Below are 21,698 nucleotides of genomic sequence, written 5' to 3'. Positions count from 1 at the left end.
TCTGTCGGTAACTACAGCTCTAGGGAACTGAAGCACTTAGGTCTTCACTAGTTCTGCGCACGCGCACACACACACACACACACATACGCATAATTAAAAAGTGGAAATACATATTTGAGCCTGGTATGGTGGTGCATGTACTTTAATCTCAGAACTCAGGAGACAGAGGCAACAATATCTCTGGATTCAAGGCCATTCTGGTCTACATACTGAGTTCCAAACCAGCTAGGTCATAATAAGGCTCTGTCTCAAAACAAAACAAAAATGAACAAGGGATTAAACATTTCTCAAAGAAAAAGCACAGATGGACTATAAGAAAAAGGTAGTTACTACATATAGTCATTAAAATGCAAATTATAACTATTTTGAGATATTGACTCACTGATGAAAATGTTTCCAAAAAGGAGACGATAGGAAATGTCAACAAGGTTGTAAAGAAATGAAAGATCCCATACATTTCTGAAATAGGCAGCAGACTAATATGTTTGAAGACTCCAACAATAACTCATAGATCCAATTAGAGTACAGTGACTTGTGAAATGCTTGTAAAGACTGGACTGCCTGCCTACGTTTTAAGGTTCAACAAACCATAAGCAAAAAGACCACAGCTCAACAGAAAACATGGCACCATGTAATGAACTTGCTAAAGCAGCAGTAACTGACTGCATTCCAGCTCTCTACAATCTAATTAGTCAATCAGACATGTAGAATCTTTAATATAGGTGTGATTACTTTTTTCAGGGAACTTCAGTTTATATTTCAATAATTTTCTACGGATTACAACATGTATATTGAAAATAATAAGTGGAAGAAGGAATATTAAAATATAAAACTTAAAAAATATTACTGGTTGAGAATTTCACACATGTATATCTAGGTGATCAAATATACTTCCCTCTTCTTACCCCTCTCATTCTTTCCCTACTTCCCACTACCACTCTTCCCTCTCACCTTCATAGGCTCTGATTTTAAAGCCACTGAATCCACTTAGTGCTATCTATTTGTGCATGGATTTAAGACCATCTACTAAAACATGGGCAATTTCTTAGGGACTCTATTCCTCAAGAAAAATTATTCTCCTTCCACCAACAGCCATCAATTACGAACAGCTCCTCACCTAGATGTGAGACTTCATTAGCCCTTCCCCATCCATGCTGGAATTTTGGCAGGCTTGGTCTTATGCAGGTGTTATGCACACAGTCACAGCTGCTGTGAGTTTATATGTGCAGTGGCCCTGTCATGTCTGGACAACACTGTTCTTTAACAGTCAATCACTGTCGCTGGCTCTTAGAATCCTTTTGCTCTTTTCTCTATGCTGATGCCTGATCCTCGAGTGTAGAAGCATAGAATTCATGATATAGATGTCCTATTTAGAGCTGACCATCCTATACTTTCTTGTTCTCTGGACACTGACTAGTACAGTCTTTGGGTATAAAGATAAGAACTTAGGGTGCGGTTTATTACTATGTTTTTTATTTAGCAGAATAATATCAGATTCTTCTCTAGGGCCTATGACCTAGCCAACCTCTGTTTTTGGCCTAGGTAATAGTACCAGATATGTAGCAGGCCTTAAGTCTAAACAGAAAATGGTATTATTTTTAAATTTTTTGTCAATATAGTACCAGGGGGCCAGGTGTGGTGACACATGCCTATAATCCCAGAGGCAGAGGCAGGTGGATCACTGTGAGTTCCAGGCCAGCCTGGTCTACAAAGCGAGTCCAAGATAGCTAAGGAGAGAAACCCTGTCTGAAAAAAACAAAACAAAAAATGTGCACCAGAGGGCATATCTTGCCATGCCAGTGATTACTGTGGTTTAGACTGCACCTAGATCATTCAAGTACTTCGAAAGCTAGCCAATACAGTTAAAGCTTCCAGGTCACTACCACTTTGATTTCTTCATGTTCTATGATTCAAATATGTTATATCTTTAGCAATAGGGTCTTAGCATCAAGTTCTGAAAGGTAACCAAGAGCAATGGTAATAGCTTAGGACTCCACTAATCAGCAACTCAAAAAAAAAAAAAAAAAAAAAAAGCCCATACCTGACACCATGCTCTTTTTATTTAATATCCTATGATATCTGTAAGAGTTACGGCATAATGTCATTTAAGCTTCTTTTATATGTGTATATATTAAAATTTGTACAGTAGTAGGGTTCCGTATGAATTTTTCAAAGGTCTTTAGTGTTATTGTGTTGGTTAGTTTTTATCAACTTGGCACAAGTTAGAGACACCTGGGAGGAAGGAACCTCATTGAGGAATTGTCTCCAGTAGATTGACCTGTGTGTATTTCTGTGGGGCATTGCTTGATTAATGATTGATGTGGAGGTTCCAGCTCATCATGAGTGGTGCCATCCCTGGGCAGGTAGTCCTGAGTTGTATAGAAAAGCTGCCTGAGTATGAACAGGAGAGCGAGCCAGTAAGCAGCATTCCTCTGCGGTCTCTGCTTTAGTTCCTGCTGCTAGGTCCTGGTTGGGTTACTGCCCTGACTTCCCTGGATGCTGGGCTGTATCATGGAAGTGTAAGCCGAATAAACCCTTTCTTAACCCTTATTTACTTTTGATCATTGTTCTATCACAGTAATGGAGACACAAACTAGGACAGTTATCCTCCCTACATTCTTTTCTCAATTCTACCCTCCACTTTTCTACCCTACTTAACCCTTCTTGTTTTATTATTCTCCTTTCTTCCATTATACCACCTTAGTTAAGATGTCATCAGTAGCACAATTATTATTACTATAAGATATTTTATGTAAGCTTGAAAGCAATCACAAAGGCAACCTGTTATAAATGTACAAAGATAAAGTTATTAAACCTAACTACAACCAAAGGATCACCAAATTACAGAGGAAGAAAACAAGTGAGAAAGAATGGAAAAAAAAAACTAGAAAACAAAATAAGTGCCATTCCTTACCTATCTATAATTTGCTTTGAAAGAAAATTAGTTGTATGCTGTAATAAAAAACAAATCTAGAGTTTCTGAATAGATAAAACAATATGCACTTGACTACAAAAAAGTTAAGCTATAGCTTTAAAGACACATAATATGAAAACAAATGAAGGGAAAATATACTTCATGAAAATGGCAAATGGAATAAGGCAGGGTGGTCATTATTAGACAAACTAAATGAAAAACTGTCACAATAAACAATATCATAGATGTATAACTTTTTCTGGGATAAAGTAAAGAAACAGCTCTTCATACAGGTAAGGAGGATAATGGCAGATCAAAGAAAAGATTCTATCCAAGTCCAGCTTGATGAATTTTCCAGAATTACTTGCAGGAGAATGGTTGTCTCAAAGGCAACTTTATCACCAAAAAGTTCTACTCACAGCACAGATAACTCATGAAAAACTACACTATTGAAGTATAACTCCCAGTCTTCTGCCTCAAATAAATCCTAGTAGCCTTCTTGTGACCCTTTCTTTTCTTTCCATAAATGCATGCTGACAACCTTATCACCATTAACACAGGCAGAGCTATGAGTTGTATTTTCTGCAGGCCAAGGTATCTTACAGGTTACAACCTTAATTCTACTTCATGTTGGTAATGGCTTCACCACTGAATTCTAACCAATGTCATGAGGCCAGTTTTAAGTTAATACCAAAACCAGACATGACGACAGAAGAAATTTACAGGCCAATATCCTTAATAAACATGGTATAAATATTCTCTACAAATTACTAGCAGACAGAATTCTCAAGTGCATACATGGGGGTTAGTAAGATGAATCTCCAACATGCATGTAAAAAGTCAGCCAAGGCTTCATGTACCTGTAATCAGAGCACTGGGGGAATGGGAGACAGACAAATCCTAAGAGCTTATTGGCCAAAACAGTGAGTTTTCAGTTCAATGAGAGGAAGTTTTAAGGCTCCTCATGCACATACATGCCACACTTTCACACAGACCCCATATAAGTTTATATAACACACCCACTGTAATATATCATGATTAAATGGGATTTATTCCTGAATTGTAAGCTTGACTTGACATATGCAAATAAATATGAAAAATTGAACAAACAGAATGAGGTATAAAAACATAGCCATTTTACTAGAAGGAAAAAAAGACATTTGAAAAAAATTCAGATTTTTCATGGTTAGAAAAGATCTCTAAAAAATTAGGCATAAAAGGATTATAGCTTCATGAAATACATGAATATGGTAGCCCTACAAGTAACATTGTATGCAGTGGTGAAAGGCAGAAAGTCTTTTCTCTGAGATTAGGAGCACAAAGAAATTTTTACCATTCTCAAAGGAATGTACAACTACCTACTTCTCTTATGAATCTCCATGATTTTGGACAGTTCATGTAAGTGAGATTCTGCATGAGATATTTTGTGTCAGGCTGGTTTTGCTGAGTACATATTTTCAGTTTGTTCATTTACAGCATTCATAAATCTTCATTTTTCCTAACAATAATATCCTATTAAGTTTTCATTTTTATTATCATAAGTCTTACTATAAAATTTGTAATTAATGTGTTTTTCTCATTTTTAGAATTATGTTTTCATCTCTTGTCCTTTTATTCTGCCTTTTCATACATGTTTCAGAAGTGAAACTTTTTTGCTGATCGCTTATATATTGTATATTACATTTATTTCTGCTATTTCCTTTTTCTGCTATGTTCTTTTAGGGGTCTGGCGCATTTTCCTAATTTATTTTACCTAATAATTAAATTTTTTCTCAAATTTTCATCTACCTTATTTTCATTGTTCTTCTGTTCTAATATTTAAGAGAGTTGCAGACAGTTGGGGCTGGTTACTAAACCTGGGTCTGAGCCATTCTTCTAACTCTTAGATTTTTAAATGTATAAACATTTAAAGCTTTTTGTTATTAGCTTTTAAGCTAATTGCTTTTTGGTCATGGGATACATTCTCTTTAATAATGAGTACCAGAAATTCATTGTAGTTTCCTTTTTTGCTATTTAGCCAGTTTTCATAAATGAACCATGTGGCCTTGAAATTAAGGTACATGAATCAGTTTATTTGGATCAAATCATGTACATACTTTATAGTACACTTAATCTCTCAACTGTTCTAAAAGTGGTTCCTTTCTTGAGTTTCTATTTATTTGTTTCACTTAATTGAAGCTATATAATTAGGCACATATACATCTAATACTTAGATATTATTAATGAGTATTAACACTTTTATCATTATTTTAATTCTTGTTTATCTCCAGTAATTATTTTTTATTAAAGTCCATTTTACATGTTGACTAAAATCTGTTATATACTTTAAAAAGTACATTTTTATTTTATTATTTTAATGCTATACATTTATCTATTTGTACATATTACCTTGATATATCATTATGTCTTATGTGAATCTCTTCTGAACAGCTTACAATTGGAGTTTTAAAACTATATTTTGATAATTCTAACATATAATTAAAGGATTTGCCTAATTAGCATAATTATCTGGAAATTAACTGTTACTTCTTATTTTGTGTTTTGTAACATATTATTCTGCGTAACTTCAGTTTCCGGGAATTCAACCCTTTTCTGGTCTCCAGAGACATGAAGCATGCAGTCAGTGAACGTACATGAAGGCAAGCACACATTAAAAAAAATTAATATGTAAATAAAAACAAAACTCCCTAAAGCTTAAAAATATAATACAAAGCCCAAAAATATACCTACATTTAATTTAAAAAGAGATTTCAAAGCAGTAAGCATTGTTTAATCAAAATAATTAGAGTAGGTCCTTAATTTACCTTATGCACTAAAATAAATTTTATTTGGTCCACGAACTATGTAAAAAATGGAACCACACTAAGACTGAATGAAAAAAAATCTGATTTGAGACCACTCAATTCGTCATTTCAAACAAAGTCACAATTAAGTTAATAGACTTCGTCAATAAACAGGACACACACACAATAAGTAAATATAATAAAATTTTAATTGAAAAGAGAACGGAGAAAGCTAGTTGAGCACCAGCATTCCCTGCTGTCTACTGCTTGGGTCCACTGAGATGTAAAGAGTCTCAGCCACACGAATTCCCACTGTCACAAACTACCATGTTCTTTCTACCAAGAGAGTCGTTACCTTCTCAAACTTGTACCAAAATAAGCCGCTTCTCCTTAGGTTGCTTTTTGTCAAATATTTGGTCACTGTTCTAGGAAAAAAACAGTATGCATACAACACAGAAATGCAAAAAGAAATGAAAATTTATATTTATACCAAATAACTTCAAAATATTCATAGCTACTTTATTCACAGTAGCCAATAGCATCAAAGGACTAAAATGTCCATCAATAGATAAATAGTTGAGTGGTGGTACATCCATGCTATGGGCTCTAATTTATAACAGAAATAATTGTTTGGTAAATCTCCAGGAATTATGCTGAGTAGAAAACTAATCCTATATGGGTGTATTCTATATGACTCTTTGTATAACTTTTAAAAGAGTATATAAGTATAGATATGATCACCAAACATAGAATGTGGAAGGAAAATCAGGAGTAGAAGCAAAGTGAGTGTCACAGTAAAAGGACAGGTACAAGAGATCTTGGTCTATTCTACATCTTGATGTGGTGGTAAATATGCAAGCCTACACATATAAAATTGTGTAAAAATGTTCTTCCTGCCAGGCAATGATAGCGCTTGCCTGTAATTCTAGCACTTGGGAAGTAGAGACAGGTGGATCTCTGAGTTTGAGACCAGCCTGGAATATAGAACATGTTCCAGGATAGCCAGGACTATACAGAAAAACCCTGTCTTGACCCCTCCCGCCCCACCCCCCAAAAATTCCAGTGTCTCTTTCTCATAGGAAAAAGAGCAAGTGGAATTTAAATTTAAAATACAGCTTTTATAGTTGTACTTCCAAAATGATATGTTTACATATAAAATCTAACAAAATAGGTATAAGTCCAGTTGTTGTTGAAATGTTTCATTATTTTAATTTTATGGCATACTAGACAATTTGCAGCATATTACTCAATTGAGTATTGTTGACTTTAATATCGAGAATTGCTGATTTAAATGTGAGATCTTTGTTTAACTTTTTAATCAGTTTGAGTTCTTTTAGCTCTTGGTTAATGAAACTTGCTGATAAAGCATTTCCTTATCTAGGCGTTCACATTGCTTACAAAGTATAAATGAATTCATATAGTATGATATACACAAATGCATATGACATTTTCTTTACCCTCAAGAAGTTTGTAATGATTTTAAAAATAAGACTTATAGGAAACAACTATAATTTACCACAGATTGTATGATAAGATAATAAAGAGAAATCTCATTTAGTTAGGAAGACATGAAGAAGAAAATCAAAAAGTCCAAAGAAGGGTGTAAGATTTGAGAAGTCATGGTCTTTGACAAGGAAAAACATATCTGGAAGTTTCTAACATAGTAATCGCTAGGAAGCAGCAGTTTAAGCAGGCAATTAATTATGTATTGTTTGCCATTCTTTATTCTGTGCGCAGATACCGTCTCATTGGTTCTTCCTCTGCTGTATGCATCGTCTCAGATAACACTGTCACTTGGGATAATGAGGCACCTGTTTGTGATTGTAAGTTGAATTCTTTTTGGTTGCTTTTACTCATGTATTTTAAATTTTCTCTTGAATTATATATATTTGAAAAACTGAAATTGAACCCATGGCCTCATACTTGCTAGGAAGTTATCTAATACAGACATAAACCTATAGCCCTATAAGAGATTTAAAATTTTTTTCTTAAAATTCCCAATCAGTGGACTTGGAAAGGGGCAGGGAGGAGAAAAGGGAGGGCAGATGGGATTGGGAGGGAATGAGGGAGTGGGATACAGCTGGGATACAGAGTTGTAACTAATAATAAAAAATAAATAAAAATCTGAAATAGAAAAATAAATAAATAAATAAAATTAAAGTTAAAAAAATTCCTTTTGTATAATTTGTTCTTCAAGTAAATGAAGATGTTCTGGCTGGTTTTATCCCAATTTGACTCAAGGTAGAGTCATTTGAGAATAAGGACTCTCAATTGAGAAAATGCCCCACTAATAGGGGAGCTCTACCTCCCCTCCATCCAACCCTAGCTTATCAGGTCTCATCAGGACTGGCTGCAATGTTCTTCTCTGTGTCCTGGCAAGGCTGCTCCTCCCTCAGGGGGGTGGTCAAAGAGCCAGCTACTGAGTTCATGTCAGAGACAGTCTCTGTTCCCCCTACTAGGGAACCCACTTGGATTCTGAGCTACTGTGGGCTACGTCTGAGCAGGGGTTCTAGGTTATATCCATGAATATACCTTGGTTGGAGTATCAGTCTCAGAAAAGACCCCTGTGACCAGATATTTGGTTCTGTTGCTCTCCTTGTGAATCTTCTGTACTCTCCAGGTCTTACTAACTACCTCTTCATTCATATGATTCCTTGTACTCTGTCCAAAGTTTGGTTATGAGTTTCAGCATCTGTTTTTATACACTGGTAGGTAGAGTCTTTCAGAGGCCCTCAATGGTAGGCTCCTGTCCTGTTCCTTGTTTTCTCCATCCAATGTCCTTCCCCTTTGTCTAAGTGAAGATTGATCCTTTTTCCCCGGGTCCTTGTCCTTGTTTAGCTTCTTTAGGTTTATAGATTTTAGTATGTTTATCTTATCTTATAGGTCTAGTATCCACTTATAAGTGAGTCTATACCATGTGTGTCTTTCTGCTTCTAGAACTCATTGGCACAGAATGTGAACTTTTAATTACCATGTTATTTTTCAGTAGTGAAACATGTTAAAGTAACTTTACATGTTTTAAATTGTGATTTGAAATATTCTGTTGAAAGAAAACATGTTAAAATTAGCTTTAAAATTATTCCAAGGAACATTATATCACTATGCATAACTTAAAATGTTTATTTCATACACTGGAATGTTATTCAGTTGTAAAAAGAAAATGTCATCAGGATTTTGATCTAGACTCTTGGCTTCCTGATCCCCATGGCATTGATTGAAAGACTTCAAATGAGACCTGTAGTGAAGCAGAAGACACAAGTATACTGCAAAAGAGAAAATAGCACATTCTTTAGGGGTGAGAGTAGACAATGGCCAAAGAGGCCATGGTGCTCGTCTATATTTTAGACTGACTTTAAACTATTTCTGAAAGTCTGTAGAAGAAACTTTTTTCCTGAGAGACTTTGCCCTATCCAGGTGGTTGACAGGCCTGTTTGGTTTGATTCATGTAGTCAAAGACAATAGTATGTGTTTGTTCTTTATCAGAAAGTCTCCTGCTATCCACTAATCTCATAATGTTTAGGACTTCTGGAACCAGGTTTAAATGGCTACTAATGTCTTTCTGGGCAGGTCAGGATATTAGGTTCCCCAGGGTTCAGACTCAGGTGTCATTCCTCTGACCAGGAGCTGGAGCTCCAGGTTCCAGGCCTTGGCTTTCTAAGCTGTTGGTTGTGACAGAGAAATAAGCCCCTACTTTCCTAATCCTATTAATGTTTAGCTACCTCACAATAGAAACTCTTTACAGACATTTAAAGATACACATTTTATATATATAAAAAAAAATGGAAGGCTGTATGTATGGTAAGATCTCATTTAAAAACAATATAGCTAGTGATGGCTGTGACTATATTTTTTTTATCTGACTAATTATGTAAATTTTATATAACTTGAGCCAACCAAATATATGTCAGTCCCTGGAGGAAAGCTAGAGGAAATTTTGATATATTAGATAATAGAATATGTTCTGGAAAAGATTGTCTCCTGTTCTTGTGAGTTTCTCACGGCCTATTCAATGTTTTTTGTTTGTTTGTTTGTTTGTTTGTTGTTTTGTTTTGTTTTTGCAGTGATTTTGGATTGACTTTTGTTCACTAGACCTAGATCTCATGTCATACATAAATCATCTAACACTATCATTAGTGAGGTGACAAATTGTTCTAATTGTAGTCAAATTGTTCTAACTGCTGTTGTCCATAGCATAATACTGACCTACTAATGTCTAAAATGGTTTGCATTTTCAGGCTTTTGATGCTAGCTCTTCATGTTTATAAAGTGGCTGTTCAAACCTTGTGTGCATTATTTACTAGTTTATTTTTTATTTTGTAGAAATTTGTTTTTACATATTATCATGTTTTCTAACAAATAAAACAAGTATGTGCTCTCATTTTGTTTCTTATTGAAGATTGAAGTTCTATATTTTAATAGTGTTAATTAATGTTCACCTTATAGTTACTGATTTTTTTTTTGTTCAGGAAATATTTGTGTATTATGATGACTTTTTCTTCATCTTATATTATAAATTTAAACTTTTGTTTGTTTTGTTTTTTCTTTTATTGTATGTGGGTGTTCTGTTTATGTATTGGTTGCTTGTAATGCCTATGAAACCCAGAAGAGGGCATCAGATCCCCTGGGACTGCAGTTAAAGACACTTGTGAGCTACCATGTGGGTTCTGGGAAAGGAAGCCCAGTCTTTTGGAAGAGCAACCAATGCTTTTAACAGCTAAGCCATCTATCCAGCTCCCTGGTGTAGTGTGTAATATGGGAAAGGTTTTGCATATTTTTTGTGGTGGACAGGCAAGTGATCCATTATTGTATTAGAAAGGCCATTGTTGGTGCTGAGGATATAGATCAAGATTGAAGCATTTGCGTAGTATGTAAAAGGCCATGAATTCAATCCACAGAATCCACAAAAGTAATTATTTAATCATTTACTGTTTGCGTCTACAATGCAGCAACCCCATGGCATCAAGTTAAGTGGTCGGATATGTTGATATCCTTCCAGACAGGTTCTGTTTTCTTGGTTTATTTGCCACACTGTTTTAGTGACTGTAGCAGTAAGACTTACTCCTTAGTGGCATATATATATTCTTTAGGACTTATTTGGTGATTCTTGACTCATTGCATTTCTATATAAAACCTAGAATCAACTGATCAAACACTAGAGTAAGAACCCTTCCTAAATTTTTATTGAGTTTATATTGATTGAGTACATCATTTTGTAAACAAATTTATATTTTTGAGTTTTAAGTTTATGAATGTGATACCATTCTTTTTAAGACTTTCATTTCTTTCAGCATATTTAATAATTACATATAAAAGTCATGTATCTTCTACTAGATTTATTCTTAGATATAATTTTTAAATTTTCACTTTTAAATTATTTCTAGACATATAAATTTTGGCCTTGTACCAACCATTTGCATATTCTTTTAAACTTACTCTTTAATCTTGCATCAGTAAATTTAACCAAGTTTTGAAATGTTTGCTCCCTTGGGACTTTAATGTGTGCATTTGTTAGAACTTTCAGTGCATGTTTGCTACAAGAGATAATATTAGACTTTTAAAGCATTTGCTTTCTTCATTGTTTTAAATAAGATATTCTTCGAGCTGAGTATATTCCTCGTGGACAGTGAACACAAATTCTGTACTTCCTATGAGAAACACATGGCTACAGAAGGAACTGCTGATACTCTGCGTGATGAGGGAAAGAGTTACATGGTCTGAATCAGTGTGGGAAGGACAAAGGTGTTGTGACCTGGGGATTCTTATAGAGCAAGGAGAACTAGAGAGAGGAAGTGCAAGTTTGTTTGGGGATGCATTGTGGATGCTACTTTAAGTGTTCTCAACTTGGTTATTGTAAAAAAGGAGAAAAGGATATTCCTGGACTGACAGATAATTCTGTGCCTCTGTGGTTGGGACCAAAATAGTTAAAAGGATCTCTGTGAGTTCAAAGCCAGCCTGGTCTACGAAGCAAGTACTAGGACACCCAGAGCTAAACAGAGAAACCCTGTCTAAAAAAAAAAAAAAAAAAAAAAAAAATGTTCTTTGATTAGGAAATTTCTTTATTTTTACTTTGCTAAAAGATTTGCCTTTATTGTGTTTTATTTATAATTCTGCATATATGAAATAATTATATTTTTTCTCTCATTCTGCTAATATGTCACATTGACTTTAAAAGAAAAACCAACTGAACTTGTAAAATAAAGCTATCTTGGTTTTGATATGTAATATATATTATTATCTCCTACATTTGTATGTATATATGATTGCTAATTATTTTTATCTCAACATTATAAAGTTGACTTAATATTTGAAAATTAGTAAAAGCGCCATTTGGTCATTGCTTCATTCTGTTTAAATATTGCTAAATTCAATTTCCTAAAATTCATTTAGTATATTTATATCCATATTTCAAGTACTACTAGGCCATCATTAGCTTTTCTTTTAGGATTATAGTCCAGCTAAGGCACCAAGATTATATTGGCCTTAGACAAATTTCTGGGCACTATTATTTTCTGCTGTCTGGGATGATTTGCTTAAAAATAATGCTATTTTTGCTAATATGTTTCAGTGGTTTCAGTAGTAAAGTAGTCTAGATCTAAGTGAGGGAAAGTTATTATGGCTATTAAACTTCTAATTGCTGATTTTATTAACTATAAAATAGCATATTTTACATAATGTCTTATTTAATAATTTGGGGTGAGCTATGTTTTCAAGTTGTTTGCTCATTTCTGTTCAGTTTTTTTTAAAGATTTATTTATTTACTATGTATACAGTAGTCTTTCTGCATGAACACCTACATGCCAGATGAGGGTACCAGATCTCATAATAGATGGTTGTGAGCTATCATGTGGTTGCTGGGAATTGAACTCAGGACCTCCGGAAGAGCGGCCAGTGCTCTTAACCTCTGAGCCATCGCTCCAGCCCTTCCGTTTAGTTTTTTTAGTTGTCAGCATTATATTGATCATTGTGTGTACTCATTATCTTTTTGCTGTCTGTAGGCTCTGGAGTGATAACAAGTTTAAATTTTTGATATTGGTTATAACTTCTCTTTGTTTGGTCAGTTTTACTGGGCGTTTATCAAGTCTGTTATGCTCTTTACAATCTTTAACTTTGATTTTTACGTAATGTATGCCTGACAATTTTTCCTTCTCATTCCTGCCATATTATTTCCTTTTTTCTATTTTCTTTGACCTCAACTTTATGTACTACTTCATTCCTAAATTCATGACATAGATAATGAGATAATTTGTTTTAAACTTTTATTTTTTGTAATACATATTTAAACCTATAAATTTGTTTAAAACTTTTTTTCTTCCCAAACATTTATTTTTCCATTATTTTCCATTATTCCATTATTCAAAGTTTTTTGACAAATAGGTTAATTATAAGTGTGATACTTAACTTCTAAACATTGGGAGATTTTTCAGTTTATTATTTTTTCCTACTTTGAAACACTGATTCCTATTTATGACTCAGAATAGGGACAGTTTTGATAAAGTATTGTTATTAAAAAGAATGTATAGTGGTTGTGTGTAATTTTCTATAAATGTGATTTAGAATAATTTTTTGTTTTCTTCTAGCAGCTCTAGTTGGCCATACCTTCACTTTTTGTGATTTATGTTACCCACAATCAACTAGTCCAGAAATCATAGATGTAAAATTCCAGAAATAAATAATTCATAAGTCTTAAGTTATACATCTCTGAAAAGTGTGATAAACTCTTATGCTGCCCTTTTCTATTCTGTATTATTCCACTGAGGGTAAAACACATTTTGGAATTTAATTTATAGTTTTCTTATACCAGAAGTAGAAATTAATCACCCTTGAAGGGAATTCTTGTTCTGCTTTCCTCCAGCTTTTTCACTGTAGTTGTTCTAGATATCTGACTCATACAACCACGCCCTGGTGACCACTTTTCCATTGGAGAGCTGAATGGCTCTACTGACCCCCATATCTCACATGCATGGCCTCTTAGAATTTATGCCTGCATTCATTGAGCCCACTAATTAATGGAAACATGCCTGACTATCACTGGGATTCCAACAGAGATTTGTCCCATATGTCAATCTCTGACCTTCCTCTCAAACTGACTGACTTCTTTGTGACTTCATGTGTTCCGTGTACCCTCAGACCATACAGAAAATAAAATCATTTCTATCTTCTTTCTGATATAATCATTGAATACTGTAAAGTATGCCCATACATAACTCTTTTAGATGAGATCCCTCTTTACTGTGTTTCTAGCAGCTCTTTATGAAACTACTGTCCTTCAGCCTGAAAAACTCTTTTTGCATTCTTTTGTGTTTTGTAGATCAGGAACTTAATTGTTGAAATATTTTCTCCTTGTAGTTCTTTTATTGTCTCTGTTTCATGGCTGCTACTTAAGGCTGGTAGAATTTGATATATATCTTTGTGATGTGTCTAAATGAAGAATTATTTGAATTTTGTTGCTTGAGTTTATATGGCTTCTTGAATCTACAATTCTGTGGTATCCTTCATCAGACTTAGAAAGTTCTCAGTTAATCTTCAGTTTATCTCTCCATTCTCTTTGTATAATGCCGCCAGAGTATATGTCATTCTTCTATATCATAAGTACAGGTACCACTAATGTTGTGTGTGTGTGTTGTGTAGTGTGTGTGTGTGTGTGTGTGTGTGTGTGTGTATGAAACCCACGAGCAGATTACTGGAGATCACCTTATTCAAGTCTGAGTTTAGGAATAATGGGGTAGAAATTATGCTCCTGTCAACGCAGTACACAGTATTCTCACCTCCAAGGAAAAAAGAGAGTTTATTCTGGAGCCAAACATTAATGACCATGACTGGAGGATACAGATTTAGGTTGTCCCAAATTCCATTATCCATGCCAACATTTGATGAAGTTGTCAGTGCAAAAACTATAGCTCCTTTCTTAAAGGGAACAAGAGATAGTTTATTCTGGAGCTATTTTAAGTGACTATGGCCCAGTAAAAGAGATTTAGATTACCTCAAATTCCGTGTTTCAATGTGAAAGCAGTTTCATGAAGCTTTATATTTTTATAGAAGAAAGAAAACCATAAAGGCAGTTTAAAATAAATTATTGGGTATGCCAAAGAAGCAATTACAATGATATGGGAAAAACTTTTCAATAGACTAAGATGATATCTGATGACATTCTTAGCTTTCAGGTTGGTGGAAGCTAGTGGTCTGCTAAGTTAATAGATTCCAAAACGTTCCTGTTACTTCACAAGATGATTCTGACACAGAGGTCGGAAAAGAATGGCTGCTGTGGAGAGCTAGAGCTGGATCTGCAATATCCCAATTTTTTTAGTAACTGGAATTCTAATCACTAAACCAGTCTCAGCATATACAGATTCTCTTCAGGAAAATTTCTCTCACAAAGTTTCTGTATTAACAGAGCAAAGAAAGTCATAATCAAGGCACTTTTGAAATATATTCATGGAAACATTCATTAGATGGGCTTGAAGCAAAGCAGAGAAATATGTGCTATAGACCTCAGATGCTGTTTAAGTTAATATGTTCCAAAAATGTTTTATCTATTAATCACAGGATATTTGGTCTGACACAGAAATGGGCAAAAAATGGCTATTTAAAAGCTTAAAGATAGCCAAAAATAAACTGTTAATTAGGCCCTGAATCTGTAAAATTGTGAGGGACAGACTCCTTCCACCCCAACCCCTTGCCCACATAATACAATTAGCCAAGAGATTGAGACTATCCTTGGTGCAGGAGTCATCTTTGGAGAACCACCTTACTCTCTCAAGCAGTGAAGACTTTTCAGACCATTATAGAACCAGGGCTTAGGCAATAATTGATGAAAGGAGGCTATATCTAGAGCAGGTAGGACCATGGCTTCTTGGTTGTAATTAACTCTTGCTGTTTGTTCCAATTCTTACTCTGTTTAAACCTGAAGCTCCCATCAGTACTCAGAAGGCAGGCTTTGGGGTCAATGGGGCCCCTTTTCTGCCCCATTTCCCTGTGTGTTCACTTTGAATAACTCTTCTGCTTTTTACCATCTCTTTAACTGGCATTCTTGGGAGTGGTGGCCAGAACTACACTATTAGGCCAGCTAGAGTCCTGGTATAACAGCAGATTGGACTGAATTACAGAAAAAAAAGGTGTTTGAAGGTTTGGGACAGTAATTTATCTCTTAAAGTGGGATAAACTAGGTTATACAGACTCTCTTTGATTGATTAACATGCTTATATATAGAGGTAAACAAGTGACTTAGTATAAAAGAGACATAAAAATTAATGAAGTCAGTTTATCACTATAATGAAATAATTAAGATAACTTCTGTGATAAAATATTTATTTCAGCACACAGTATTGAGGGTCCAGTTTCTGATTGTGTAATTCTACTGTTCTGGGCCTGTGCTGAGATAGCACCTCATGGCAGGAACATATGGAAGAACAAAACTACTCATATCAGAAGCTGATGAGCCAAAGCAGAGAGAAGAGTCAAAGTCCTATATCTCCTCAAGGGCACAACCTCAATGACCTAAGGATTTCCCAGGAGGACAACCCTCTTAATAATTCTGATGCAATCATGCCACCCTGGAGACCAAGTCTTTAAAACATTGTTGTTGTGGGAACAAACTACCCATATTTAAAACATAGCAGTAACACTCACACTCTTCAGAGAACAATTTTCTTTTTTCTGCCAGGCTCTAGGACACTGGCCAAATAGCACTATTTTGATTAAGTCTCGGGAATTTTATTTTTTTCTTGGCCATCCATAGTACTTGAAGATTTATAGGCTTTGAGATAGTAGGTGTAAGTCAGCCTTGATTTTAAGAGTATAGTTCTTTATAAAGAATTATCAGTTTACGAAGCCCTGGACTCCAATTTTTGTCCCTTGATTTGGTAAGACCACCCCAAGTTCAAAAGACTCTTGGTTCCCTACTACTGGTTTGGCTCCCTCTTCCGATAGAAGAGTAGCCCAGTGAACAAACACTTTCTTCATTTTAAGTATACTTAGGAGTTTTTGTGAACTAGTTCATAAAAACCATCATATAATAAATATGAGGTTTCTGTCTTTTACATGTCTCAAAGTACTTGAAATTGTATTTGGAATTATGTATTCCTTGAAAATTAGTTTTCAGATAATTATTTTATAAGACAGAACTTATTTGTAATTTTTTAGATTCTTAAAAGTTCTTGGTCAAATTCAGCTTCTTACATATTTTATATGGATAGTAATGGTCTATATTTTCACATATCCATTACATTTTCAAAATGCTTAATATGTAGTAATTTACAGTTTCACCAATTTTCTCAAGTTTGCAGACATATTCAAATTTTATTTTGAACTATCCATTTGTGTTTTATCTGCCCCCTGTTTTTTCTTAATGAATATTATTTTTTTTAAACTTCATTTCATTTAGCAACAAACTTTGAAATTTGGGCACAAAAAAAATCTGGAAGCCAATATAAACTCTCTAATATGATCAAATACGTATCTCAAATGAAAAGGTCAATTATATTTATAAGTGCATGTGTTTACAGGAAGTAAGTAGGAAAAGCAGAGCACATGCACTTAAATGGCAACATTTTAAAAGAGTAAATAATGAGTGTGAATATCTTCAGGTCAGTGACTCATTAGATTTTCCCTCTATCATCATGTAAATAAAATGTAATCTGCTTGCTTTGCCCAGTGATTCCTTGTGAGCAGCCCCCAGCCATTCCCAATGGAGATTTCGGTGTTGCCAGAGAAGATTTTCATTATGGAATGGTGGTTACCTATCGCTGCAACTCTGATGCAAGGGGGAAGAAGCTTTTTAACCTGGTGGGTGAGCCCTCCATACACTGTACCAGCAATGATGGTCAAGTTGGAGTCTGGAGTGGTCCTCCTCCTCAGTGCGTTGAACTCAACAAATGTACACCTCCCCATGTTGAAAATGCAGTCATGGTGTCTGAAAACAGAAGCTTGTTTTCCATAAGGGATATTGTGGAGTTTAGGTGTCAGCCTGGCTTTACCATGAAAGGAAACAGCAGTGTGCAGTGTCACTCTCTAAACAAATGGGAGCCAGAGTTACCAACCTGCTTCAAGGGTAAGTCTGACCAGAGCTGGGGAAGTCTGCAATGCTGTGGGTTGTTGGAGGACCAGAGATAAGGGTAGTTTCTGGAAAAGCCGACGAACATATGGCGAACAGGTTGAATGAATACATTTTCCTGGTAAGGAATATGAAATCAGAAGGGATGTGTGTTTGTGTGAGTGTTCATGTACTCTTTTAAGCACATACATTCAAATTGAGGGGCAGAACTAAATGTGAGCAAGGAATGTGATACATCCTTGGAATTATCATATACAGAAGTTCTTTTCATATATTGCCATCTTCAGCCCCTATCAGTTATTCATATATATAAGTATTTACTAATATGTAATGTGTGATCCATTGCCAGTCATACTTAATGTATATGCATTTAATTTCTATAATGAAACTGTGTAGTATTTACTATTACTTCAGTATTGAGGCTTAGAGGTTAGATAATTTTCCAAGATGAGACACTAACTTGCAGAGCAAAGATTAGAATCCAAGTCTGCCCATCTGCCAGATTCTTCAAGTAAGAAGGTTTTCCTGTAGATAATGGGTTATAAAGATGTTAGAAGGTCAGGAAGAATAAAAAGAGGAAAGCAATGTTGCTAAAGATCAGGGAGCTACTGTTAATTACAAGAATAGAGCTGACACAGCTGGCCCTGCCCTTGTTGACACTGCCATTCTCTGTCATGGCTGACACAGCCAGACCCTGCCACTGCTTCCAGGATAGAGCCAGTCCTTCCTGGTCATTGGTGTTGCTAGAATTTGAGTGTCTGCTGCTCACTTGGAGTCATCAAGGTTGCCTCAACTGAAGCTGTTTCTGGATGCATAAAGGTCTCTATCATATCTCATGCCCTTAGTTTCATATATATGCTTCCAGGTACCAAAACTTAAATAGCACTCCGAGAGCATTGCTTCTTAACCTATAGGTTGTAACTCCCTTGGCAAACCTTTTATATCCAAAAATATTTATATTATAATTCAATAACATTAGCAAAATTATAATTATTAAGTATCAATGGAAGTAATTTTATGGCTGGGGGGGTTCACCATAACATGAGGAACTGTATTAAAGTGTCACAGCCATTAGGAAGGTTGAGAACCACTTCCCTAGAACGAAGAAATTATAGTTTTCATGCTTCTACCCATAACAATCAAAAGGTAATATATAGCATAAGGCTGGGAATCAACAGAAATTTAGTGAGCCTAAGTCTTTAAATGACACAGCCCAATGGATTAGTCAAGGGGAAGCTCTTGAGAGGTGAGCCTTCAAAATAAGTATTTTAACATTGATAGTGTTTGAAAATCCTTAAGGAAGTCATTTATTCCAGACCAGTACCTCATTTTTTACTGGGGTATTGATTCAAAGACAAGAGTTCAAAGAAAGCTCAAAGAAGAGAACTGACTTGAAATGAGGTTTTGAATTTCATTGTTATTGATTTTGTTTGTTGTTTGTTTGTATGTGTGTTTCCTCCATTTTGCAACTTAATTGTGTTAAGACTCACATGCATGCTCACTCCCTGAGTTCAAAACAATTTTTTTTCCCACATATAGAGCTATAGTTGTGATCCTTTTGCATCTGTAATCCAGTTTACCATTGAAGGAAAATTGTTTTCACGCCATGAAACTTTCTTTTCCTCCTTATTATATTAGCTGCCCCTAAAATCCAACACTAGGAGTATACTACAAAACAAAATCAGTTTTCTTCCAAGCAGAAACTGCTCCACTGCTATAAGCCAAGCTACATTCTCCATGGAGCTGTTTCTCTGCACTGCAGAGTCCTGTGCCCTGGGATACGTGCAGGTCCCTAAGCTGTCATCTGGCTTGACACACATGGCTTGTGTTTTTATTCTCCACACACTGCTATGATTTCTGTTTGGCTCTTTTTCTCCAGTGCAATCCTGTGGTGCTTTCCTGGACCAGCTTCCTAATGGGCGTGTGCTATTTCCACTAAATCTTCAACTTGGGGCCAAAGTGTCCTTTGTTTGTAATAAAGGGTAAGTGTGAGCAGGCCTGATCTGCTGGACATTAAAAACTAAGTCTGAACTTGTCCAAAGTGTGGGAAAGTTGCCATGGGGAAGATATAACTTCTGATATTGTATGTAAGAAAGACTGATGTCTGGCAGAATTGATAAAAGGAGATATGAAGGGAAAACTGGGACATGTATTAAATAACAGACTAAAAAACAAAACTACTAGTTTTAAGTACATAGGTAATACACTAAATGAAAAAAATCACTTTCTAAATAGAGAATAACAAGTAATTTTGAGAAAAAAATGTATATTACAAAAGTTTATACAAATAAAAATGTATTTAGCAATGTTTTCAAAAAAATTAAACCCTCAATATAATTTATAAGAGAAACAAAAAATGAGGTACAGCATTTTAAAACCCAGTTATATATCGATCAGTAATGAACTATGAGCTCTAAAATGGGATCATGGGGGCTGATGTTAATATTTTAGGTGAGGTCATAAAAATTCTTTACAGCAAGCATGCCTCTATGAACTACCAATCATGGACAGCAAATAACCTTGTACTTCACAGAATTCTTGCCAGGCACTAAATACCAGGACCAAATAATATTTAGTAGGGCATAAGGGTTTGACATCCTTTGAGAATTTTGGATGACTTACAGAAGTTGGTTTTTTTCCTCTTTCTGTTTTCTCTCCAGTCTCAGTGCTCTAAAAGGAAAAACAAACAACCAAAACCAAACAACAACAAAAACAAATATATTTCAAGTCTCTTACACAAGCCATGTACTTCACAAGTCACTTGCTTCTCTAAATTACTCAAAAAACATAGCTTATTCTTCAGTAGCTCAGCATGCTGTTGTCAGCTTCCTAGGCAACAATCACAGATACTGAGACATAAGAACAATCTCTGCTTCCTTAGGGCTAGAGTTGGCAAGGTGTTGCCTTGGCAGACTGGGTTTGCAGTTGTGACAGTGAGCAGTACCAGGTTCCTTGTAGCATGAACAGTGTCTCTGAGTCAAAGTCAAGGATCTGGCTTTGCTGTGACTACTTTCTTAAGTTTAAGCTGGGACTGTTGTAAGTCCCTTCACGTTGCAATTCTGTTTTACCCATCTGCTAGAAGCTGTGGTAGTTGAATGGCTTAGCATCTGCAAGCCCCTTCTACCTGGTTTCATATCCTTAAAATCCTCAAATGCTTTTTTGGCTAGACCTGGGAACTGAGTATATCTGACCAAGACATTTTACAGTCCACTGTTCTTTTCTTTCTTAGGTTTCAATTAAAAGGCAGTTCTGCTAGTTATTGTGTTCTTGCTGGAATGGAAAGCATTTGGAATAACAGTGTTCCTGAGTGTGAAAGTGAGTATATAAACTAATGTTCTTCCTGACTTCTTGTATTTCAACCCACAGCACTTTTTTAATTTATTTGTTTGTTTGTTTAATGTGTATGGGTGTTTAGCCCACATGTATGTTAATGTGCCATGTGCCCGCCTATTGACATATAGGCCAGAAGAGGTTGTCAGATCCACCATGACTGGAGTCACTAATGGTTGTAAGCCACTGTAAGAGTTTTGGGTCGAACCCAAGTCCTCTGAAAGAACAGCCAGTGTTCTTAATCATAGAGCTGTTCCTTCAGTACCAGTGTTTTTTATTTTTGACAATAAATTTTGAGTCTCTTACAGGCCATAGACATGTACTTCATAAGTTGCCTGCTTATCTGAATTACTTAGAAAAGCATAATTTTTCCTTTTCTTCTTTTCTACATGTTTCTAGCATGCTTTTCTAACATTTTGGTCTCTTTCTGCAATTCCCCTCCGTACCATGAGGCTGTGTGTCTATCGTGTAGCTGATCTCCATGCTATTTTAACTCAGACAGCATAGGTTTTTAACTAAGACCGCATAGGTTTTTGTACCTTCTCCCTCTTTTCTTTTTTATTCTCCTATAAGCAGCTGCTAATATTTACAGCTTACATGCTCTGGATTTTTTTTCCAAAGT

At 35.3% G+C, this 21,698-nt stretch overlaps 1 protein-coding gene across 1 annotated transcript in view; it reads left to right on the top strand.

Annotated features, from left to right (window-relative positions):
* Nucleotides 1-21,698, top strand: part of LOC110563671 (complement receptor type 2) — an 89,714-nt gene that overhangs the window by 50,374 nt on the left and 17,642 nt on the right. Inside the window, 5 exon segments of the mRNA XM_060365104.1 lie at nucleotides 7,435-7,520; nucleotides 17,348-17,743; nucleotides 19,385-19,508; nucleotides 19,603-19,728; nucleotides 20,976-21,061. Coding sequence (XP_060221087.1) covers nucleotides 7,435-7,520; nucleotides 17,348-17,743; nucleotides 19,385-19,508; nucleotides 19,603-19,728; nucleotides 20,976-21,061 — 818 coding nt within the window.

The sequence above is a fragment of the Meriones unguiculatus genome, chromosome 11, assembly GCF_030254825.1.
Source record: "Meriones unguiculatus strain TT.TT164.6M chromosome 11, Bangor_MerUng_6.1, whole genome shotgun sequence".
In the NCBI taxonomy this organism is placed as follows: Eukaryota; Metazoa; Chordata; class Mammalia; order Rodentia; family Muridae; genus Meriones; species Meriones unguiculatus.
The sequence above is the reverse complement of the archived record's forward strand: the minus strand, read 5'-3'. Positions and strand labels throughout refer to the sequence as shown.